General features: G+C 44.2%; 1 protein-coding gene across 3 annotated transcripts; it reads left to right on the top strand.

Moving 5' to 3' along the window:
- The first annotated feature begins 270 nt into the window (after nt 1–270).
- On the top strand, nt 271–25,227 carry rrp1 (ribosomal RNA processing 1). 3 transcript variants are annotated; one of them, XR_005209697.1, is made up of 17 exons: nt 271–518; nt 949–1,031; nt 3,724–3,781; nt 3,890–3,975; nt 5,027–5,088; nt 5,171–5,300; nt 13,017–13,081; nt 13,548–13,762; nt 14,889–15,004; nt 16,552–16,649; nt 17,243–17,262; nt 17,366–17,503; nt 18,477–19,939; nt 20,052–20,198; nt 21,220–21,223; nt 22,488–22,551; nt 24,830–24,899. XR_005209697.1 is itself a non-coding variant. In XM_037790828.1 (16 exons), exons 1-16 carry the CDS (start codon nt 392–394, stop codon nt 25,030–25,032), a joined length of 3,072 nt encoding a protein of 1,023 aa, XP_037646756.1. In that variant the 5' UTR covers nt 273–391; the 3' UTR covers nt 25,033–25,227. The 3 variants fall into 3 exon arrangements, 2 of the variants coding, with proteins under 2 accessions (XP_037646756.1, XP_037646755.1); XM_037790828.1 differs by lacking the exon at nt 21,220–21,223 and having other exon boundaries at nt 273–518; nt 20,052–20,192; nt 22,485–22,551; nt 24,830–25,227; XM_037790827.1 differs by lacking the exon at nt 21,220–21,223 and having other exon boundaries at nt 273–518; nt 22,485–22,551; nt 24,830–25,227.

Here is a 25,227-nt window from a genome sequence, read left to right as displayed (position 1 = left end):
TAGGTGTAGATGTATGAACCATAGATGTATGAACCATAGGTGTAGATGTATGAACCATAGATGTATGAACCATAGGTGTAGATGTATGAACCATAGATGTATGATCCATAGGTGTAGATGTATGAACCATAGATGTATGAACCATAGGTGTAGATGTATGAACCATAGATGTATGATCCATAGGTGTAGATGTATGAACCATAGATGCATGAGCATCAGTCAGAGGGTCAGAGGCTGCCGCCATGTGGCGCTGTGCGGAAGTACAGCCACCAAGTTACCGTGACGTCATCAGTCCGCATCGTACGGTGGAAACCAACGTGGGAAGAGGAGGAAGAGAGCGACGTGAAGAGGAGGAGAGTGAAGAAGAGTCCCCACGTGAACCGGTGTGAACATGGCATCGATTCAGGAGCCAGAGGTCCAGCTCGCGCAGAGACTAGCCTCTAACGAGAAGCCCGTCCGGACCAAGGCCATAAAGAAACTGAGGAAGTACATCAGCGTCAGGTCTCAGAGCGACATAGGTGAGCTAACCTGCTAGCCTGCTAGCTGTGGGAGCTAGCTCTGACACAGCTAGCTAACAGCTCAAAGGCTATTATTAACTTTACTTTAAAATGTGTGACATGGTAAGGAGACATTAATGGTTCAAACTGGTCAGGTTGAAGGGGGAGCTGGTCCCAGTCTGCTTGGTGCTGGTAGCTGCTAGTGCTGCACACCATGGTGCACACGTGTAGCTTCATTAGCCAGCTAGCTAATGTTACAGTTGACCACCAGTGAACTGTAATGTAGCAGCATTAACCTTGTTACTTTACTTGATGTTCTCTAGTCCACAACATGTCAAACAAATACTGACTAATGGATTACCACTGCAGTCATCAGTTTTTGTGTCAGCACTGACCTTTGTATCCTGGGTTCAGGACATGTGTGACTGATAGTCTTGTGTCCTCTGTACAGGTGGATTCACAGGTGATGAGCTGCTCAAGCTATGGAAGGGTCTGTTCTACTGTCTGTGGATGCAGGATAAACCACTGCTCCAGGTATGTTCTGTTAGTGCTTACAGACTCCTGTCATGTGTGGTGGGTGTTTTACAGAGAGCATTGAGCCCCTTTCAGACATGCACTTCATTCATTATGGTCATTTTACATGTCAGTCTCCTGTTGGGATAAGCACCAAGTTACTTTTCTGTAAAATCCACATTGGCATCAGGTTTGCCCTGGTAATATTTCTGTAATACTGTTAAGTAAAGTCTGAGTAGAAGGCCATCAGATTAACATGAAGGCTGCAGCATTACAAGGTTAAATATTAAATGTAAGTCTCATCCCACCTTCTTAAAAATACTATAATAAATTATTATATTACCACGTCTAATACACAAAGACAGTAAAATCTGCTTAATAAACCAGAAAACATGTCAGATCAGTCTGCAAATGTTTTGTTCCCCTCACAGTGCAGTGGAAAAGTATTTTATTGTGTGTGTGTATAAAAAACAACTACAACTACAATAATAACATATTCTCTAATAATTATGATTATTACATGACTGTGTTGAATACTCAATTCTGATTGGTCAATCACAGTGTTCTGCGGTCAGTAATTTCTCTATAACTATGTAAAACAGTCCGTTGCTATGAGCGCAGCTCTGATGTCGGACTCTGGTGGACCGTTTTTGTGTCAAAATATTGATTTCTTCAGTAAGTAGTCATGTAAAGGATAATGTACAGCTAGCAGGTCATTGTTGTGAACGAATCCCAGACAAGGTGATGAGAGACCCCTCCGCTTCCCGTTGTGGTGCAGCATCGCCCTGTCAGGGATTCTTTCACAACAATGACCTGCTCGCTGTACATTATCCTTTACATAATGACCAGCAACATGTATATGAGATTCCCAATTTGTGCAGCAGGATTCTCTTGCTCAATGATGAAATTCATCACAAAATGTATTGGTGGATTCACAGTGAGAAGAATATCCCTCACGCTCATGTCATTCATTAAGGCTTCAATGCAAAACAGGTTTTATAATCCAACACTGATTTCAGATCTGCTCTCTCACATCAGCTTATGAATAAGATTGTGGATGAATGTGTGTGTGAATGGGTGAATGCTGACATTTAGTGTAAAGTGTTTTGAGTGGTCAGAAGACACTATATAAGGGGCTATATAAATGCAAGTCCATTTACCATTTAACACGCAATCAATGTATATACAGTATATATTGGCAGATATATCGGATAGTTTTTACTCCCTGATATCGCCATTGGCCCAAAAAATCCCATATAATCCTGTTGTTCAGTATTTAAATATATCCGGTACATAAGATTTTATTATTCTTGTAAAATATATATTTTTTTATCTATTTGTACCTTTTTTATTCAGTTATTTTCTGTCATAAATATACTGTCATTTTTAATAGTAAAGTTTATTGTTCAACTGTAAAATATATAATTGCACATATCTTTGTCACAGCCTTTTAGATAACAATTTTGAGCAATCTAGGGCATTTTTTCTGCAACTAATATTCTCATTATTAATTAATTGTTTAGTATAAGTAATAGTAAACATACCTGTTACAAATCTGAGAAGGTGATGTGTTCTTTTCTGAGTTTCTCAGTACAAACCCCCTAAATATTACAAAATAATATAAAACACAGTAAAACAGCTAGGCCTCACACCAGAGAGGCTGGAACCAGTGAATATTTGCCATTTTTGCTTAATTTAAACAAATGTAGTAATTAGTAGATTATCAAAATTGTTATCAAAATTATAGTGCTAAAAGTTTATTTAAAAAAAGAAATATCAGCTAAAGCTTTGAGGCCTTCTTTTGATTTGTGTTGAAAAAGATTTGAAGCTTCGAGGCTTCAGACGCAGTAGGAACAGTGACATCTGGTGGTTTGTGACTATGAAACAGGTCTGAAGTATTTAGGATTTCTCCCCTGCAAGGGGTCCCTGACTGGTTTAGTAGTCTCATATGTGTGCTCTAAAAGTCCAAGAAGCCTGCGTGATATTATTAAAACTGAAATAGCTTTTTTTTCAGAAGGGCTGCATTAAATGTAGATGTTATTGTGCAACAAGTTTCAGTAAAAATAATGAATTAATACATTGTCCCAAAAGCTTTCATTTAAAATATTTTTGCTGATGTGAAATATTAATGTACGTTATTGGTGTAGTTTAGGCCGACTGTGGGCTCATGGGTTTTAACTTCATGGTTGATATTATGGGAAGTTTCATAGGAGTCACAGTGTGATTTGATTGGAGAATCTCGATTAGATGAGCCTATTACTTTTATTACTATTACATTATTATCGGGTGGGAATGTTGTCATACTTATGATTATGTCTTTCTAGTCTTCATGGCCATATTTCTCAGTTATTCTCCTCTCTTCTTATCCCACTGATGTGCCTATCGCAAAGATCTCTCTAAACTTTCAAACTGAATGAAGCTGTTTCCTGAAGCAGCAGAGACGTTTTGGAGTCACATGGTGTTCTTCATTTTACACGAGCTCTGACATGATGTTTTGATCTCCACAAGAGCTGCGGTAGCCCGTCACTAGTTACTGGACAAATATTGATTTGCTATCGGCCTCAAAATTCCACAAGGGGTCTTGACAGTATCTTGATGGAGAATAAAAAGCAACTCAAAGTCCAAATCAGAGAAATGTGAATGTGTCTGTCATAAATCCTTAAATGTTCAGTCAGCCTCTCCTGTTCATGCTGTCTTCACTTTTCTTCTTTAGGAGGAGCTATCAAACCAAATCTCCACCCTGATCCACAGCTTCCACCATATCGACAACCGTAAGTCGCCCATGTCTGGTTTCATAATCTCATATGATTTAATATGAGGCACATGAAACAAGCCCTGTACTATTCATGATGATGATGATGATGTGCTGTTGCCTGCAGAGCTGTTATACCTGGAGAGCTTCCTGCAGACCTTCAAAAGAGAGTGGACCGGTATCGACAGGCTGCGGATGGACAAGTTCTTCCAGGTTAGTGTGAGGAGAATGCTGAATGAGCTTTACCTTTTAAAGAAAGTAGCTGGTGCAGTAAGATCCCTCACTCTGGGATAACTCAATTCATTGGGTTCAAGAATCATTACCCCCCCCCCAACATAACATTTTTTTTCCTCTAATCTTTACCAACCCTACCTTTAAGTTTGAATGTCTGGGTGTGTTAAGACAAAATAAACAATAAAGAATAGGACTTGTTTTTGTTAAATGAAAAAGGGATTTGTAGAAAAACAGTTATATTTCTCAAAGTAAGGTAATAGTAATTTTAAAGTAAGAAGAGAATTCCTGCACACTGTCCCCTTACTTACAATGAACTTTATTGAGAAATAGTGTTTCTGTCCTTAGACCCTCAGGTAAAGCCTTGCTATTGTTCATGTGCTGTTCATCACTGTCACACTCTTATGGCTTACAGGAACACTTGAATAGAACAGAGCCATCGGTCATGTTAGTAGTAACACCTGCACTTTTCCTACTATGACAAGTCAAGATGCCCGATGTCAGAAAGGTTGATAGCATCCTCAGAATTTGGTCCAGTATCCACCGCTTTGGCAAACTGGCCAATCAGTTATTCCTCGTATTAGGCCAGTGTTCATTTCAAGTCCTGCTAAGAGATGTTCACATCTCGTAGCCAGCCGACTCGGTCTTGGAAATAAAACCAATCAGGCTCATATCCTGCTGGCTTCATCACCTAATAAGTGAAATAAGTAAAGAGCAAAGATCCCAGTGTCCCACCACAGTCCCATGGCATGGTGTGACTCTCTGTCATTAACATCTCCAACCTGCCACTAGTGACTCTGTCTGCTAAACAAGCTGCGTGTGGTGAACGGGCAGCGTGAACAGAAATGAAGTAGCAGAGTCGATTTCTTCAAAACAAACTAGGTGTGATTGCACTTCAACACCGATTGCATCAACACAGTTCCACAAAGACGTCAGCTGTGAATTTTTGACGATATGGTTTGTGAAAGATTTTGGATGTTTTAAAATTGCTTACAAATCCGAAATGCTGATTATTTCTTTCTCTCTCTAACAGCTGGTTCGCTTCATGTTCAGACAAACCTTTGAGATGCTGAAGAGGAAAAACTGGGAGAGCAGGTAACGCATTAACATTTAGTGTTCCTAATGTTCCCGTCTCGTCATTTTTAAGTGAGCTTGAGTGTCTGGCGTGTCTCCTCAGTCTGGTCGGCAGGTTTCTGGAGCTGCTGAATGCACAGCTTCTGCAGAGCAGCAGCGGGGCGCCCTGCGGGCTGCAGTTCCACATCCTGGACCTCTACATGACCGAACTGGCTGCTGTGGGTTCAGCAGAGGTACAGTATAACTAATCTGGGATAAATAACAGGTTATTGGGGTTGCAGTGTTTATTAAATGAGTTTATTTGAAGCTGGTTGGCCACACGGTTGCCATTGTCAGTGACTCTGGGGAAACCGCATGATGAGAAGGTTTTAATACTTAAAACATCCCGGTGCTAAAATCACAAGAAACGCTGAAGTTGCACTGTATTAGTAGAGGCTCGCCGCATGGAATGAAGATCACTGCCACCGTCAGAATAACTAATTCCACTTTCTGAAATATATCCTGTACCTTCAAGGGGCAAAGCTCAGATGCCAAATCACAAAAGGTCACAATGATGATGAATATGGAACCAACCTGATCATGAAGTGTGGCCTCATGGTCAATAGTTAGTTCTGGTTCTGGACATTTAAAATGACAGGTGACTGAATGTTGTTACTTTACTGCCACACAGCATCCAACGTACGTCATCTTTTCCCGCATCCACTGAAATACTATGCAGGAGTTTTTTTTTAGATCTTACTCCTGTTGAAACCGTTTTAGAACTTCTTATGTGGATGGTTAATAACACCCCAGAGTCCTCATCCTGTTTTATCCTGATAAGAGAGGTGAGAAGGACAACAAAGAGCGAGAGCCTATTACACATCATTGTGGCCCGGCTGAGTGCCTCTCCTGTCCCAAGGTTTTGTCCTCTGTTAGATTTAATCCCTATGGGACCTCATTCATCTCCAAACCTGTCTTGTCTGGTTTGTCACCATGGAATCCTAGCGAGGAACTCGGGGCTGCTGTGTTGTTGCATCCTTTCTTCCTCTGTCGCACATGATATAGCAGACACAGCTATGGCTGTCTCACTGATTAACCCAGGCTTAGCTCTCCGTCTTAAAGTTGCTAAATGGCAGCCAGGTGCTACGGTATGAGTATTTTGTGCTTTTAACTGAAGGAGGTTTTTCCAGGTTTGAGTGGTCTGAAGGTGAACTGAACCACTGATTGAATCCTTGTTAACAAGACGAGGAGAACGATCTGGGATTGGATTAATGGCCAAGCAGACATAGGGAACATTGGGATGCTGACATCCTTAATATATAGGAGCCATTATGAAATATATATACTGTATAGATATACAAACACACACATACTCGGGCTGTCACAGTTAACACGATAATATTTAATTACGTGTTAACGTAAATTTGTTTTAATGCCACTAATTTCTTTAACGCAACTTGCGATTTTTAATTAACCTTTTAAAAATGTGACGGGCCGCCGATCTTTCAGAGGTTGTAGCGGGCTCAGTTTTAAAGCCAGAGTGAAGGCGGCATATGAAACTAGAAAACCCAAGAAATCCATTGGCACCATCCATGTCATACTAGCTTGTCAAGAAGGAGCTTAAATAACGCTCCAAATCTGCGCTAAATTTTGGCGAGGAAAAACTGTCAGAGCCGTTTTCAAAGAGGTGAAAATGGGTTCTATTTCGTTCTTCCTGACTGCCAGAGGCAGTGTTTAACACTGGATGTTATCCATCTCGCGCACGCGCAGGTCGAGTATTTAATATCAACAAAGTCACATGTGACCTGGGATGACGTAGTTTATATAAGCCCACGTCATCATCAGAGATGTCCCTTGAATCTTCTCGCGGCAGGTAATCCGCGAATGCAGGTTGATTAAAGAGATAAGCCGTTGACTTTTCGCTGGAAGCCCTGCAACCGCATGGTTGGAGCTACAGTTTCGTCCTCCAAGGGCTGCGATTAGTTAATCACGGCTACACTCTAACACTTTAGACGCTGTAACACCGGTGTTTTCGCCGGTTCAATTCAGCGAGGCTAACGACAGGTGAGCTAGGATAACAAGGTGAGTATATCCTCCCGTCGTTAGAGTTTAAGTTACGTTTGTTGATAGGAGTCTGTTTTCGGTCTCCTTTATTGTTTATTGCCGCCGAGCTAAGTGTTTGCGCTACAGTATCGGCGAGCCTCCGTCGGACAACGAGCCCCGTTAGGCTGTTGTCGGCTAATTCATTTCCTTTTACAGTGTGTATTGCTCAGCAGCGAGTGATTTCGCTCGTTAAAGCAGACATCTCCTTTGTTGATAGATAGAGCGACCGCTCCCCAGTAAGTGATTTCGCTTGTGGGTTAACTTATTTTGTGGCTGCTGTTAATGGGGAAGTTATTATCTCCCCTGTCTTTTGTATAATAACAGTCCTAGTTCAAAGCTAGTGTCTAGTTACTGAGACAGTTTGCTGTTAAGCAAATTGATGTAATTTTTTTTCTCTCTGTTACTAGAGAGTGCTTTCACTCCAGTGTAACCAATGATTTGCATAACTAAGTAAACACATTATATTAATAAGATAAATACATTATTTAATTAAATATAAGAGTATAAAATTAATACTAAGAATTATTATAAATATCAGCAGCACCATGTTAGGTGAGCATGTTTGCCGTGCCTGCATGGCTCCACTGCTAGCTACTGATGGCCATGATGAATGCCCCACATGCCTCGGTGTTGTACACCTGAGGGAGGGGCTGTCCGACAGTCAGTGCATGAATTGTAGTTTTATGCCACGGGAGCTGAAGATAGCTCGATTAGCTGAGCTAGAAGAGCAGCTCGAGTTCCAGTTGCCCCTATCGGGTGTACCTTCAAATGCACGGAGTGGGCGGAGACGCGCCCCACCTAAGGGGGCCCCACCTACAAAAAAGGCACGGAAAGTGGACTGTTTGGCAACTAAGGTCGACACGCTAACATCAGAGTTTGCTGAGATTAAAGCGCTGCTCCTTAACCTTCAGCCAGGCAGGGTGAACGCAACCCAGAATGACAGCCCGCAGGCTATGACACCTACCCCACTGAGATGGGATGAGGATGCCCTGTCTACGAGGGCTTCCTGTAGCCAGTTCTGTGAGGACCGGCCTGGACAGGGAGAGCTAGTAGCCTCCTCCCACGCTTCTGACACCTGTTCCCAGCAGTCAGGAAGTGGGTCCAGGGCAGACTCAGAGTCTGCTCCAGCGACAGTTAAGCCAGTGGTCCGTATGGCTCTGGCACGCTTAGGCTTGGATGAGACCCCGACTGCGGGCACCTCATCCAGTGCATTTTTTAGGTGGGCCCCGCCCCTGGCGGGTTTCTCTGTTCCACCCTCCCAGCCATACATTGAGGAGCTCCACAAATGCTGGCCAGACCCGAAATCGCTTTCCCACCACACCACTGACGGCAGGGCCTTAGCTTCAATGCAGAACGCTGACACTTACGGACTGGGTAAGATGCCAGCAGTGGAGCCATCTATTGCCGCCCTTATTGTGTCTCCCAATGAGGTCTTGAGGCCTGATGCTCGCTGTCCCAGGCCCCAGTGTCGCATCACAGACGACTTTCTAGTCAAGGCTTATGAAACAGCGGCACGCATGGGCCGTCTTGGAAACTCTCTTTCCCACCTGATACTATCCTTGTCCCAGTCCCTGCAAGCTGCTGGCGTGGATGCTTCCGTCCAGAGCCTCAGTGATGCATCCCTGCAGGCGTTCGGTCTTATCACAAGGGAGCTTGGCAGACTAATGTCGACCCTTACGCTGACTCGCCGGCAGGTATGGCTGGCCCAATCTCCGCTTTCGGAGCCGGGCCGGAGAGCCCTCCGCACTCTCCCCGTGGTTCCGGGGGAGCTGTTTGGCCCAGCAGCACAGCAGGCCTTGGAGCGGGGAATCCAGGCGAACCAGACTTGGCAGCAGTTTGCTAGCTTCCGGGAACCTACGCCTTTATTGCGACAGCGGCCCCTACAGGGTGGTGGTACCAGTCGCCCTCGGCTTCCAGCTCGTCCTGATACGTACCCGAGGACCTCGCAGGCTCCGGCACGGCCGGTGCCTCAAGCGAGAAGGGGTCGGGGGTCAGGGTATCGCCCCCCCAGGTACCCAAAGGGCCAGAGGGGAAGATCCTGATGCCCCGGGGCCGGCAGTCGGACGCTTCTCCCAGCAGCAACTCAGCTGCTGGGAAAGCAGCACTTCAGACCCTTGGGTGGTGGCTACGCTTTCCCAAGGGTACAATCTCCAATTCCGACGCCGGCCCCCAGTTTTCAGTGGGATCAGACTGACCACGGTCAGAGATCCCACAAAGTCCCAGGCACTCAGACAAGAAATATCCACCCTCCTGGGGAAGGGTGCCATCGAAGAGCTGGGGCAAGAGACACAGCAAGGTGGGTTTTACTCAGTTTATTTTCTGATTCCAAAGAGAGAGGGTGGGTTTCGCCCTATACTGGACTTACGAGGGCTGAACACATTTCTGAAGGTGTTGCCCTTCCACATGCTGAGTACAGCAGATGTGCTCCAAAACGTGACACGGCACAGTTGGTTCACATCCATCGATTTGAAGGACGCATACTTTCACGTCCCAATAGCACTATCTCACAGGCAGTACCTGCGCTTCGCATTCGAAGGCAAGGCCTTCCAATTCAAGGTGCTCCCATTTGGTCTTTCCCTTGCCCCACGGGTCTTCACAAGGTGCATGAGGGCGGCACTCGCCCCAATGCAGGCCAGGGGTATGCTTATCCTCCCATACCTGGACGATTGGCTAATTTGTGCTCTGACCAGGGAACAGGCAGAGCGGGACACTGCGTCCCTTCTGCATCACGTGACGAGGTTGGGCCTTACCGTCAACCATGCCAAGAGTTGTCTCATACCCAGCCAAAGGGTAGTGTTCATTGGTTTAACTCTGGACTCCCGCCATATGCTGGCCTTCCCAACACCAAGACGAGTAAACGCCATACTCCAGCTCCTCCTCCGGTTCCGGAAGAACAGGAGGTTGAGGTACAGCCTGTTTCTCAGGCTGTTAGGTATGTTGACGTCAGTAACATCAGTAGTGCCACTGGGCCTCCTGTACTTACGGCCATTCCAAATTTGGATCAATTGTCTCCAATTAGATCCAAAGTCCCACAGATCCAAGAGAGTCAGGGTGTCCAGCCGATGCCTCCTTGCATTGCGGCCATGGAGAGCCGGGGCATATCTGGCCAGGGGCATCTCATTGGGTTCGATTCCCTCACGTCGCGAGGTGGTGGTGACCGATGCTTCGCCCTCCGGCTGGGGGGCAGTATGGCAGCACAGAGCGATAAGGGGGCTCTGGACAGCACAGGAAGCGGCGGAGCACATAAATGTGCTCGAGCTCCGTGCTATATATTTGGCACTTCGCAAATTCCTACCACATTTGAGAGGCAGGCATGTTGTTGTACGGTCCGACAACAAGTCAGCTGTCTACCATGTAAACCGGCAAGGGGGCACCAGATCAACCCGGTTGCTACAGGTGGCACGGAGACTTCTGGTATGGGCTTTCCCTTGTTTTTCCAGCCTCAGGGCCATGTATCTGCCAGGGCCACAGAATGTGGTGGCAGACTTTCTCTCCCGCCAGAAACCCCCCGCGGGCGAGTGGAGGCTCCACCCAGAGGTGGTAGAGGAGATATGGCGCAAATATGGCGCAGCAGAGGTGGACCTGTTTGCCTCAGAAGCCTCAACGCACTGCCCTCTTTGGTTCTCCCTGACGGAGACAGCATGCCCGTTGGGACAGGATGCCCTGGCACACCCATGGCCAGATTGCCTCCTCTATGCCTTCCCACCATTCCCACTGATAGCAGTAACGCTACACAGAATACAGCACGGCAACAACAGACTCCTGTTGGTCGCCCCAAACTGGCCGGGGAGACCCTGGTTTCCAGGGATGCACAGGCTTCTGGACGGAGTTCCATGGTGCCTGCCCAAGAGGCAAGACTTGCTCTCACAGCTGGGGGGCCGCATCTGGCATCCGAACCCGGATCGCCTACAGCTTTGGGTATGGCCCCTGAGGAGCCGGACCCACTCCTAAGGGTATGTGACCAGGCGGTAATTCAAACCATTTCTGACTCAAGAGCACCCTCCACCAGGGCACTGTATGCCAACAGGTGGAAAATATTCTCAGAGTGGTGTAAAGTTCATGAGGAGATACCTCAGAGTGCCTCTGTGCCAATAATACTGAGATTTTTGCAGTCTTTGCTGGAGAAGAAACTCTCTCCTTCTACCTTGAAGGTCTATGTAGCTGCTATTTCAGCCGGGCATGTCAGAGTGGATAACCAGACCGTGGGGTCTCACACTCTGGTGACCCGATTTCTTAAAGGAGCCCAGCGGCGGAACCCCCCGCAGGCTGTCAAGGTTCCCTCGTGGGAACTGCCTCTGGTGCTAGAAGCCCTTTGTCTCCCCCCCTTCGAGCCTCTGGATCAGTCGGGGCTGGAGTGGTCTTCAGTAAAGGTTGCTTTCCTTTTGGCGATGGCATCAGCAAAACGTGTGAGTGAACTTCACGCCTTGTCAGTGAGTGAAACGTGTATTCGCTGGAACTCGGATGGCACAGGGGTAGCACTTTGGCCTAACCCATCATTTTTCCCGAAGAGGTTGGCTCCGGCCCACTCTAATCAGGTCATTGAGCTGGCAGCTTATGACCCTTCATGCCTACAGGGTGAAGATGCTAAGTCAGCAGAACTGCTCTGCCCAGTGAGGGCCTTAAGGCATTATATACAGGTGACTGCGAGCTTTCGCCGCTCTGATAGTCTGTTTGTCTGCTATGGGGGCCATAGGAAAGGGCACACCCTGTCCAAGCAGAGGCTTTCCAGGTGGATTGTTCAGGCCATTGAGGAAGCATACAGGTCAAAAGGACTGCCTTTACCTCTTAATATCAGAGGCCACTCCACCAGGAGTGTCTCCACTTCCTGGGCAGCACTACGGGGGATCCCCCTAAGTGATATCTGCGCTGCGGCCAGCTGGGCTACTCCATGCACCTTTGCCCGTTTTTACAGGGTCAATGTTGCTGCTCCCCATGCAGTAGCATCGGTGGTCTTTCAGGAATCCACAGGCCGTTCCCGGTGAGGTGGGTTTTCCTCGTGACTACGTTGGTAGTCGTCATCCAGTGTTAAACACTGCCTCTGGCAGTCAGGAAGAACGAAATAGAACGAGAGTTACGTATGTAACTACGGTTCTATGAGTTCTGGATGACTGCCAGAGTTGGCTGTCACTCGGAATCTTGGCGAGAAGATTCTGGAGGGACATCTCTGATGATGACGTGGGCTTATATAAACTACGTCATCCCAGGTCACATGTGACTTTGTTGATATTAAATACTCGACCTGCGCGTGCGCGAGATGGATAACATCCAGTGTTAAACACTGCCTCTGGCAGTCATCCAGAACTCATAGAACCGTAGTTACATACGTAACTCTCGTTCTATGGGTACCCACGAGCCTCCCCTTTACAGACACGCCCACTTTATGATAATCACATGCAGTTTGGGGCAAGTCATAGTCAAGTCAGCACACTGACACACATATTTTTTATGTTAAATGCAGTACCTGTGAGGGTTTCTGGACAACATTTGTCATTATTTTGTGTTATTAATTGATTTCCAATGATAAATATATACATACATTGGCATAAAGCAGCATATTTGTCCACTCCCATGTTGATAAGAGTATTATTAAGTATATTACTTATATACTTAAATACAAATCTCCCTTTAAGATATACAGTATATATAGTACAGCCTCACAGAGCCGCTAGCATGGTTGTAGATTCTAGTGATTGATGCATCCTCTGTACTTATTTTGAGACTTCGGATGTTAAAGTATGTTTGGTTTAGTTTGATTCTTGTTTTTTTTCTCCAATCGAACTTGGAACTAATAATTTATCAAATTGTTATGAGGAAATACATTAATGCTACAATGATCCTAATGTGGTCTTTTCCTTTTCTATTCACAGCTCACTGCTGATCAGAACTTGATATTCATCGAGCCCTTCTGCAAAACAGCAGCCAAAACTAAAGAGTAAGTAGTCCATGCCAGCTCAGCTTTCTCTGCTCCATTTATTCTAATCCCTTCTTACACTAGAAATAGGTCATTAGAATAAAAAAAAATGCCACTGTCATGCAAAACAGCTTATTTGGCAGCTGCTTTGAGTTTTGTGTATAGATGTTTAATTTGATGTGGTTTTCTGTATTTGATGCTGGTGCAGGTGTCAGCATCTTCCTTTGATTGTTTTCCATCTTTTTCTGATTTTAAAGTGGCTGTGCAGTTTCAAATTGGCCTCAGTAGAACAAACCATAGACGCATGTACACTACCATTCATAAGTTTGGAATCAGCTGTTATATTGATGTTTCTGTCTTACTTCAAAGGTCCATGTTGACTGATGCAGCTAGTTTTTGTGTTAGGTCTGGTGCTAACCACTTACCTGAATACTTTCCATCATCTCATCCTGTCATCTGTTGCTTCTTTCCACGTCTGTGTCGCCAGTCGGTCTCTTTTCAGAGCCATCTGCAACAGCCTCCTCGGCACCATCATCGACCAGGCCCCCTTCGCTATTGATGATTTGATGAAGGAGGTGAAAGGAGCCGAGGCCTCAGACTCCGACTCAGGACAGGCCTCTGAAGAGGACGACCAAGAAGACCAACCAGAGGAGAAAATAAGCAAACCAGTCAGCAAGAAAGGGACATGGAAGCAGATGAACGGTACGTCTCCAGAGAGTACGACATTAAATGATCTAGACTGGATTTTTGTTGATTAGAACATAAATCTTTTCAGTCACCATTGCATGAAACGCACTAATCTTGTCAGTTAATGGTTAATAATCGGTTAACGAGGGTCAGTTATCGGTTAGAAAAACAAAATTAGCATCCCTAACCGGTACAGATTCACTAATGACCAAACTCCAGAGTGGTGTCCTGTTTTTTCTTATGAGTTTTAGAAACTGCGTGTTTCTTGGAAAATGATATACAGTAGGCCGGCAGGGGAATTATAGTATATGCACAAATTACTGATTAATGCTCTCAAATTAATAAATCGACCACAAATGACTAATTCTTATTCTGGAATTACTCACTTGTGTTCTCAGAGCCACTAATTGTTCTCAAATTACTAGTTCATGTTCTCGATTTATTAAATTGTGCATACAAATGATTACTTATGTGTGTTCTGAAATGATCAAATCTGTGTGAATGAATAAAGAGAAGGTAGCATTTAATATCATTTTGAGATGTGTTTAAAGGGGAACTCAGCGCAATCTTTTTTTTACGCTGTACACATAATCTCATAGATTCTTGTTGGCGTATTATGTTGATTCATTTTTCCACCAGTGTGCAAAAATAGCAGAATACTGGCAAACGCGCTATTTTCCCCAAATAATATAAGGAGTCGTCAGTGTAGTTAATACTTATCTTTGAATTAATTAATTAATTGATTTGTGACTAGAACAATTTGACACAGTGCTGAGCTGTATCTTAAATTAATCTTCAGGTTCCCAGCTTTCAGATGATGTACACCACTTCTATGTGACCTCTACTGTTGACCTGCTATCTCCCCCTAAAGACCCCCTGTACCTCCCTAAAAAACACTAAAAATGGTCTACGTGGGTCTCAGAGGGTTAAAGAAATACAAACAAGCCAGAGCATTTGTTCCACCTATAGCAGAATGAGAATGTGTGGAGTCAGACCTGCTGTGGAGATGTTTGTGTATGTGTGTTTGGGTGTGGGTGTTTGGGTGTGGGTGTGGGTGTGGGTGTGGGTGTCAGTCACTGGATGTAATGCAGGTGTTTCAGTTTTTTAAAGTGAGGTAAATGGTGCTGGTTTCTGTTTTCAGGTAATATATCCAATGAAGCCGAGGAGGATGACAGTGATGAGCTTCTTCACTTGGAAGACTCGGACTCAGAGGGGTCATGTGATGAAGACGATGAAGAAATCGGACCAGTCCTACAGGTAAAGGATTTCTCTCTTCTTTTTTTTATTCAATGTTTTCCTTTTGGGATTTAATGTGTTATGGTCAAACATGTCACTGGTTTATTTTGATGTATGCCACTTGTTTTATACTCTACAGATTATAAGTCAAAGTCCCTGCATGAACTCAGTCCATACTGATGGTTCTGCACGTTATAGCCTGTGAACTACAAATTATATTAACAATGATGCTGCGCATTTTGCAAAGCTCATTTTAGGGTTTAGATTGAGTTCCCTCTTTAAAGTTGGTAAGACTTGCAAGCTGTTTGAGAAAGGAACATTTTGTTGTCTTTTCTGGTTTTGCTTCCAGGCAGTGTTTTGTTGATGAGTTCTAGGACCGCTTCCACAGGTTTAGTTGTTAGGAAATAAAGCTTTGGATAATATTAGTATGCAAAACATAAATTAAAAGCTAATGTGAGTTTGGTTGTTTTGTGCTTTATAAGACTCTTACAAACAGACTCTAAGTCTGGAGTGTCACATTGTCCTTGAACACACCATCAAATTTGAGACCACTCCCTCCTCTCATGTCTGTGTGGCCGTCCTTGCAGAAAGAAATCAGAGACATAAAACGTTATTTTCGGATTGTTTCACGGCGGTTATGTTCTAGAACACAAATAAACACACAACCAACTCCGCACATCGCTGCGAGAGTGTGCTGCGTTGCCGGATTTTGAATGAATGCAGCTGAAGTGCACCTTCATCCTGTGTGCGCGTGCACCACCCCTGCTCTCGGTCAAACAGATACACCGATAGCAGCACTACCAATCAACCCGTTCTGATCCCATGTCGTCAAATACGGAGGAGGACTTGAGCCTCGGTATCAGAAGCCGAGGGGCGTGACAAAACGGCCGTATTTGATAACTTGAACGGACTGCCTACCCCGCTCAATGTTATTGGCTAGGTGGTTACACCCACGCCCAGAAACATCCTGAACAAAGCAAAATGAGAAGAAAAGAGATGTGCTAACACTAACTGGCAACTTGATCACTGACGACACAGAGATACCACGGGATTCCAACGTCATTATACTATTGGCTCACAAGCCTCGTTAGAAGTGGGAACCGAACAGATATCTTCCACAGAGATAAACAAAACATTAATTTTGCACCTGTCAACATTTTTAATAATTTGTTTTATGAAAGAGACATACTTTTATTTGGCACTTTTCTTTTTTTATTATTATTCGTGTACATAATCTCACACATCTTATCAATACGACCTTTTAAATTTCATTCTATGTGGTCTTAAAAAGTTTTTTATTTTATCTTCCTACCTGTGTGGAGGATGAATGTACTCTGCAAACAGGCAGCAATTTTCCGTTTGTTCAAATTATCTGAGGGAAGAAAATCAAAATGCAAAAGTGTTCTATTTATAAAATGTGCAAAAAGTTTAAAGGAAATTGCCTTTCGAGTGTTACAGCCGGGGGTTGATTCGTATAAAGTCTTTTTTTTCTGTTTTAGGAAATTATTTGAACAAATATGTTTAATTTTGACTCAAATGGCGAACATTTGTTTTTGTGTGTTTTGCAGTTTGACTATGCGGCCCTGGCTGACAAGCTGTTTGCGTTAGCCAGTCGGAACAGCACACCCAGCCGGAACAGGCAGAGACTCTACAAAATCATCAATGTGTGAGTAGACGCTTTAACGCTATACTCTCTGTGTGTGTCTGTCTCTCCGTCTTGTAATACCACTTGTTGATAGTGAGTCACTGTACCGTCCAGTCTGCTGTCAGTCCAACATGAGAGGACCAGGAAGTAGAGGTGCCCTGAGGGCTGTCGATCATGTTGGAGGTACAGGGTCCGTGTACAGTTTGTTTATTGGATTAAATCCTAAGTGGCTGAAACGAGAAAGCGACTCATGTTTTTTTCGTTTCGTCCTCCCTGCCGCCGGGAGGACAGCGCAAGCAGCTCGGGGAAACAGACCTTCAGTTAGCGATAATGATCACCTGACTGAGGTGCTGCCCTCTTTCTTCTAGAGCTCATCAACAGCCAAACAGCATTCAGTGAGCTCAGTGGTGTGTAGGGCTGTTAAACCATCTCACCTGCTGTGCTGGTTCAACCTTTGTAATCAACGAAAGCTATTGATTTGACTTTGTAGAGTGGTGGGTTGAATCGGCCCTCCCTGTGGTGTTTATCCTGCTCCATGAATGATCTCTGCCGGAGTCCAAACTAATGAATGCTTTCTTCTTCTACTCTCACCTTGTCTTATGTTGATATGGCAGACTGCGGGACCTGAATGAAGGTAGGAGATCATTACCCTCTTCATATTTCTGAAAACAGAATAACTGTTGTCGGTCTTTGACCTGGTCCTGTCTCACTCTGTCTCTTCATGGATTTCCTCTCAGGCATCTTCCCTCAGGATGAGTGTCCAGAGGAGGTCTCCACAGATGAGGATGATGACATGTTCTGCAGCAGGAAGAGGATGAAGAGAGGAGGTCGTCCCACGAAGGATGACGAGGAGGGGGGTCCAGCAGCCAAGAAAAGTAAAGTTATCTCATGTTGGCACATTTACCTCCTGTCTATGCAACGCTTTTAAATCCGCTGTGGAATTTATGGAGCGCTGAAAACTGACAAAGGCAGTTAAAGTTTATCAGACAAGGGCATGACCCACGAGCACATGACAAATTAAAATACAGAAGTTCTCGCATCACACTTGTGAGTCGCATATTAAACCATCATTGGCTTCCAAACTAGTAGTGGTGATGCCACAACTCCTGCTTGTAGGAACACATATTAAACTGATTGAAGGTGAGCACAGAGAAACTTTGCCCTCGAGCCGTCTTCTCTTGTTAAACTCTACACATACGCCGTTCTGCACGGTGAAGTAACAATGAGCAGAGCACACGTCAGACAGGAGTACCAGCATGGAAGCAAAGCAATGTACTGCTTTGGACAGGGACCGGCAGCAAAACGCCTTTTAGCCACCTAAAAGAAAAGGCCCACCTAAAAATATCAATATCCGTTTAAGTGTACGCTGTATTTGGAATATTTTCACCGCTTTATCTCGCCTTCAGACAGCCCTTTCCCGACAGGGAATCGAAAGTGAAACTTATCTCTGCTCTCTTCAAAGCCAGCAGGCTCAGATGACAAAAACGGTATCGATACGTTTCACTTTGACTTCAGTTCCCCATCAGAAAATATTCTAACGCGTCTAGGTAGCTGAAGTTGTACTCAATAAATTTGTCCAGGGTTGGCAGGTCTGAAGGAGGCATTCTAGCCTTGCTACAGTGACCAAATAGATTCATCATCACTAGAAGAAATCACAATTATACCTCCTCCTCGGTTAAAACTGACCTCCTGAACATAGTGTTACCTGTAACTGTTAAATGTCCTACATCTTGTCCTTGAGCCTGATTATATCAGAAATGGAGACTTGAACTACATTTTGTGTCATTGCATTGCTCTCCATTTAATGATGACAGATACTTGAACTGATCTGTTTATGTGCTACTTCAGGGAAGAAAAGGGAGGCATCCGCACTCAACAAGCAAAACGAGGCATCTGGGGAAGACGACAATGAACCGGCTGACCTTTCTGCAAATGATGAAAACAAAAAGAAGAAAAAGAAGAAAAGGAAGAAGAAAAAGAAGGCAGTGCAGAGTGGAAGTGCAGCTGGTGAGGAAAATGCAGACGGACCTGAACAGACTGTGGCTCCAGCTCAAAGTGGAAATAAAGAGACTGAAGGAGGTCCAGAGTGTTCACAAGACACACAGAAGGAAGCACAGACACAGGGCTCCCTCTCATCTGTAAAAGTGACAGAAGCAGCTACTCCAGAGAGCCAGTCAGAAACTCTGCTTCTCTCTGAAGTAAAGAAACAGCCGACAGTTATAGTCATAGAAGACACCAGCGAACCAACCCCCTGCACCAGTGATAAGGACCAATCTGAAAAGGAGACTTCTGAGCTCAAACCTGAGGTGATGGAGACAGCAGAGGAGGAGCAGACTCCTGATAAAACAGAGCCAGAGATGTCCCCCGAAGCCCATGCTACCGTCTCAGGCAAGAAGAAGAAAAAGAAGAAGGGCCTGAAGGCCAAACTACAAACAGATGAGATTGTGGCTGAATTGCAGGTCAATGGAGAAGAAGAGATCATACCAGCAAGTAGTGAGGAGTCAGCTGAAAAACATGCAACGACGACACCTGAGACTGATGCTACAGTCCCTGCCAAGAAGAAGAAGAAGAAGGTCCTGAAGGCCAAGAAGAATGTCAAGGAGGTTGAGGGCGAATCACAAGTCCATAGTGTGAGCACAGAAGCAGATTCCCCATCGATACTTTGTGAGGATTCAGAGGAAGCTTGCCCAACCGTCCAACTCGTGGCGCCAACTGATTCTACAACCCCATGCAGTAAGAAGGGTAAGAAAAAGAACCTCAAGGCTAATGAAGCACTAAAGGTTGAGGCTGAGGCACAGCTCGAGGTAGAGGGAAAACACACATCAGCTGGTGAGGAAACATCACAAGATGCCGCCGCAGTGCCACTTAAAAAGAAGACAAAGAAAAAGGGCAAGCAGGGAGATGCAACATTGGATGAAAGCACCGTAACCCCGCTGAATAAGAAGAGGAAAAAGAATAAAAAAGAATCGGAAGCGGAAGAGGAAGGAGCGGCGGTGGAAGCCCCTCAGTCGGTGGATGCTGAGATCACCATGACAACGCCAGCAAAGAAGAAGAAAAAGAAGTTGGCAGCAGCCCAATTGGAGGTGAAAGATCAAACCCAGTCGCAGGTGGTCGGCAGTGTTGACGCAGAGCTCTCACTGGGTGAAGCTGAAGCGGTCTCTTCCTCCGGGAAACCGGCCAAGAAGAAGAAAAGGAAGATCCCCGTGACGTTTGAGTACGAGGTCGATGAGCTTGAGGCAGCTGCACAGGAGGCTACATCCATCAACGGGCTTGCAGAAGAAGAAACCGGCGTCAAGGCGAAACCAGGCAGTGTGAGTATTTAATGAGGTTAAATGGTTCAGATGAGATGAGACTGAATTGCCAGACTGCCTGATAACACTGAGGCATCATTGAGCCGTAAACTGATTTTTTTCTTCATTTCAGGCTAAAAAGTCACAGAAGAAGACGAAGGCTTCCCCAGCGTCGGCGTCTGACTTCATGACGTTTCAGAGCAACGCTACAGTCCCGACACCGCTCTTCTGCAAAACCAAGAAGAGCCCCAAAACCCCGCTGTCCAGCAAGAAAGTAAAAGTGAGTAAAACAGTCACAACTAAGCATCATCAGAGTTGGTTCTCACAGACTACAACAGAACTTTCTGAGGTGTAACCTGGACAAACTATCTGCATGCTTAGATGTTAAGTTAGAAATTCCAGTATTTTGACACCAATACTGAGATCACAGCTGGAGCTAAGCAAGGGTTAACAACCATAGACTGTATATACATAACTGGAAAACGCATCTCCACTTCCTCCCGATGTACAAAATCTAAAATATCCCGGAGACGGGAGCTGACAGTTTGAGATTTTGGCGTCATTTGGAGCCAGAGTTTGTGCAGTAGTGATCGTCCACGGAGCCGTGGTATCAAGGTCCCGCCCCACACACCCGCACAAACCAATCGTAAGCTGACCGCAGTTTTTTAACGTGACAGACACCTAGCTGCTGCGTTAGCTACTCAGCTGAAAAAGACTGATACTACAACCCTGCCAAGAAGAAACAGAAGGGCCTGAAGGCTGAGAAGAATGTCAAGGAGGTTGAGGGTGAATCCCAAGTTAAAGGGGAACTACATCCGTGTTATTCTCATGGTCTAAGACAGTCCACAAATATTAGTAAGCATGAACAACTCTCTTCCAAATCCAAAAACTAGAGTGCTAAAGCTTAAACTTTTGATGTCATAGGGTATAAAGTGTGGAGCTGCTCCATACACAATGAATGGACCAACAGAATATTTTCCTTTCTATACCCAGATGAGCTATTTTATTGTAGCGTTGTCAGCTCTGAAACAGAAAAGTCCTGCGTTAACAAACAAGAAATCCGAAGGGGTCCATTTAGAATGCTTAATGTCTATATTACTCTGTTTAATCACATTTATGTACGATCTTTTAATCCTATTTATATATGGAAGTTCCTTTTTGTTTTTATTAATGCAAAGCACTGAATACATAGAAATACACTTGCTAATGTTAAAACATAGCATCAGTACAGTACAGTGCTGTGCTCAAAGCTTCCTGTTGGGCTGTTGGAATGGAAATCATTTTACCAAAGTCTGTGCCAGAAATGCACGCCATCAATATCACTGTAGAAAAATGAATAACGTTTGAATTTCTTCTTTTGGTTATTCAAATTTGAGTGTTTCTGGCCACCCTACTAATGTATAAGTCCAGCACTCCGTCTCTTTTTAGCTCCACTGTGTTCAGCAGCTAGTGGTAGTATTAGGTAGTGTACAGTGTACAGCACTGCCTGCTGCCGCTGCTCGAAATCAACAACCCTCTCACATCACACATAGTCATTTGATCTATTGTTAATATGTAGAGATTAATTACTACACTTTGACAATGTTGTTTGCGAAAGGAAATGTATTCAACCCATTTATAAAAAAAATATATTTTCTTTACATAAACACTTGTGTTGCTGATACTTTTCCCACTTGAAAAGCTCTATTACCAATAATTACTCTGCTATTTGGATATTTAATTGCCCTCCATTTCTATTTACAATCCGGTGTTAATTAATTTTTGAAATGCAATTATTTTCCTGTGAGCTATGACTATAATTAGCAGATCAAAGATTGACTCATCAGACTGAACAGCTGGAATAAACACACACACTCTCTCGTCTTCATAGTGTTGCAGTGTTTAATATGTTTTGGTTTTGTCGAGGCTGACGGAGGAAAACATTGTTAATACATCTTGCAGAGGAGTTAAACTGCACACTTCCTATTGGATACTGACACACATACACTCCAGACCCTGCAGCACATTATTTTTAGTGTTATTCCTTCATCCATTTTTTATAGTGTTTTGCTGTGGTGCATCCAGTATTTAATAGTTTATAATAGTACTTTATCAGATGAAGCTCTCACCAGGTCTTCCATGGCCTGAGGACATTTTTGAGGTATTGGAATGGAAATATGCTCCTTGGTGAAGAAGAGCTTTATCAAAACCAGAGTACATTTTTACCTTCTGAATCTTTAGTTGACGTGTTTTTGTCTGATATGTGGAATACAAGTGTAAAATCAACAAAGAACAAAGGAGGCTCGATCATTTCTATTGTAGCATTCTGGGGAGAAAGTAGAAAAGCAAATGTGATCTGCAAAGACAAATTGTCCAGCCCCTGCTTGTGAAAGATTTTGTCCCTGTCTATTAATTGATCCGATTCTCTCTCATGCTTCATTTCTCACAAAACCTTCTGACGTCTGTCTCTCCTAGAATAAATCAAAACTATTCTTCTTTATTGCGCAGCTCTGCCGTTCCCTGATGCTAATGACTTTGTACCGTATGTAACCTTGTGTAACCTCTTTTCTATGTCTTTGTTCCACAGAAGAATCAAACTCCCAAATCAGAATCCAAGAAGGTGACCTTCGGTCTCAAGAATAACAAGACAGCTGGTAAGAAATGGGATGCAATTGGATATTTATAATACTGTACATACTGAAGCTGTATTCTATGTGGAATTAATGCAAATGATAAAATAGGATCCCTTGGACATTTAGTCCAAACATTACAGAAGTGTTCAGAGCAGACTGTACAGTCTGACGGGATGAAGTCTGTCTCCAGTTCATGTTGCAGGATTTGGAAAACAGCTCTTTGGATGGACTTGATCTAGTTGTCTTGAGTAACTCAGTTGATTCTAAATAAACACTAAAGCATGACAAAGTAAAACGTGCACAAAGTAGAAAGAGACAAACATGGACCATCTGTCCGTCCGTCTGTCCATGCATCCGTTATCTTCCTCTTATCCGGGGCCGGGTTGTGAGAGCAGCATGCTTAGCAGGGAAGTCCAGACGTCTCTCTCCCCAGCAACATTTTCCAGCTCTTCCTGGGGGACCCCGCAGCGTTCCCAGACCAGATGACATATATAATCCCTCCAGCATGTTCTGGGTCTGCCCCGGGGCATCTTACCAATTGGACGTGCCCAGAAAACCTCCAAAGGAAGGCGTCCAGGAGGCATCCTAATCAGATGCCCCAACAACCTCGGCTGGCCCCCCGAGGTGACGTTCCACGTCCCTAGAGCTAGTCTGCGATGTCGGGGATCAGCACACTTAGATTCCCGCCTTTGCCGGCCGCCCAGCTCACACTGCACCAGACCCCAATGCCTATCCCTGCGGGCCCACAGGGGGTGGCGGCTCCATGTTGTTCTTTCGGGTCTGTGCCTGGCCGGCGAGCTCTCCTCCCAGGTCTGGCTCCCGGTTTCCCTGTTCCGTGCGAGGTTACACAACTCTTCTGGTGCCGATTCATATGGGGTGTGTGAATCGCTCTTGGTCCGGCCCCTAGACGATTCCATGGTGCAGAATACAAATCTACAGTGTGTACAAACCCGCTGCAGCCTCTCGTGATTAATTCACACAGACTGAGGGACCAGTAAAAGAATAATTCATTTGATTGGTTTAATTAGTTTGAGGTGAAAAAGTTTACAAAGACAGCTTTGTTTTTATTTCTACTAAACCTGCAGCTTCCATGCAAACTCTGAGCTGCAGGACCGCATTCTAGTAATTATGTGACATTAGTACAAAGAACAGTTGAAACTATTTTTTGATTAATTGATTAGTCGCTCGACAGAAAAATTAATTGCCAACAATTTAGATGAATGATTAATTGTTAATTAATCGGTTAAGATTCACTGGTTCCAGCTTCTCAAATGTAAATCATTACTTACTGTGATATTAAATTGAACATCTTTTGGTGTTAGACTCCTGGTCAGACAAAACAAGGCATTGGAACACATCAGTTTTTTTGTTTTTTTTATTTCTTTTATTACATTTTTTCCAACCAAGAGATGAATCGGTTAATTGGAAAACAGAATTGTCAGATTCATTGGTAATTAACATAATCTTTAGCTGCAGCCCTAATACTAACTCAAAATCTAGACCACTATAGAATGTACACAACTGTGAAGTGATTATGCGGCTCATTAAGTAACCATAGTAACACGTATGTGTGTCAGCATGTGAGCGCGGGGAGCTTTTTGTTTTTCTCCACATGCATGATGCAGAATGACATCACCAAATCGGTCCAACGAACAAGTCACCTGTCAGCTTCTAAGCTGTCATGTTTACGGCTCTTGGTTCATTTGTTTCAAGTCAGTGTGAATGCTGTATGTACTGATGTAGAAATAAAGGCACGTTCTTTGGTTCCGTTTTGTTAGGACATGAGTAGCTTTCTGAAAGAGCTGCAGCTGTCTTATTTAGTAGTCACAGACGTCCAACCTACTACAGATGCAGGCATGGATCTTCTAAATCTTTATAGTGGTTGAGAATAAATCCCACCACAAGGTCCATTTCACACAGTCTTTATTGGCATTGTATGATCACATTTCCCTTTTCTCTTTGACCCGGGAAACACGTCACAGAATGAACTCTGAACCTCAGCTTTTTAAGACAATACGGATCAGAAGTCCTTCCTTATTGTAGATGTTCAAATATCCTTTTTTTCACTTAACTTTGCTTTTGAAAACTCCGGAGCAGTTACTAATTGGACCCGTGGTCAGATATTACTCTCAGCTGCTGTTTCCAAGGTCAAGAATGCACTTTGAACCTCAGTTTAATAGTGTTTCAGCTGTTACATTATAATATGTATAACATTATGATGTTACACATTAAGTAAATGTCTTAACATCCTTCACAACAGTGTTGCTTATACCATTTATTTTTCCGTGTCATGTTGCAGAGTTTCGGAAGACCGATCGCAGCCTGCTGGTGAGTCCAGACGGGTCATCACGAGTGCCCTTTGACCCAGAGCAGAAACCCAAGTTTGGGGTTCTAAAGTCTCCGCCCACACCACTGTCCGCCAGAAAGACTCCCAAGGCCAACAAGAAGATCTTGAGAAAGAGCACGCCTAAACGACGACCCACAGCGGCCGACTTCTTCTAACAGACTGTAGATACAGACCTGACGCTCTGTGTGAACTCCTGAATAGACTGATTTAAAAAAACAAAAAAAACAATCCTCTTTTGGAAAGATATATAGAAGTATTTTCATGTTTATCTGATATCAGTGTTGCATTTTTCCTCCTTAGAGTGACTCAACGTTTTAATAAAGTTACTCATTCCACTTTTTCCAATTTGA

Source organism: Sebastes umbrosus, chromosome 13 (genome assembly GCF_015220745.1).
Source record: "Sebastes umbrosus isolate fSebUmb1 chromosome 13, fSebUmb1.pri, whole genome shotgun sequence".
Classification (NCBI taxonomy): domain Eukaryota; kingdom Metazoa; phylum Chordata; class Actinopteri; order Perciformes; family Sebastidae; genus Sebastes; species Sebastes umbrosus.
This window is presented reverse-complemented; position numbering and strand designations above follow the sequence as displayed.

Bases quoted from the DNA above. Each gene is read 5' to 3' on its own strand.
- rrp1 (XM_037790827.1), top strand. From the start codon at position 392: ATGGCATCGATTCAGGAGCCAGAGGTCCAGCTCGCGCAGAGACTAGCC. The intron at 15,005-16,551 runs GTAAAGGATTTC...TGTGTTTTGCAG, and splicing joins AAATCGGACCAGTCCTACAG to TTTGACTATGCGGCCCTGGC. The intron at 19,940-20,051 runs GTGAGTATTTAA...TCTTCATTTCAG, and splicing joins TCAAGGCGAAACCAGGCAGT to GCTAAAAAGTCACAGAAGAA.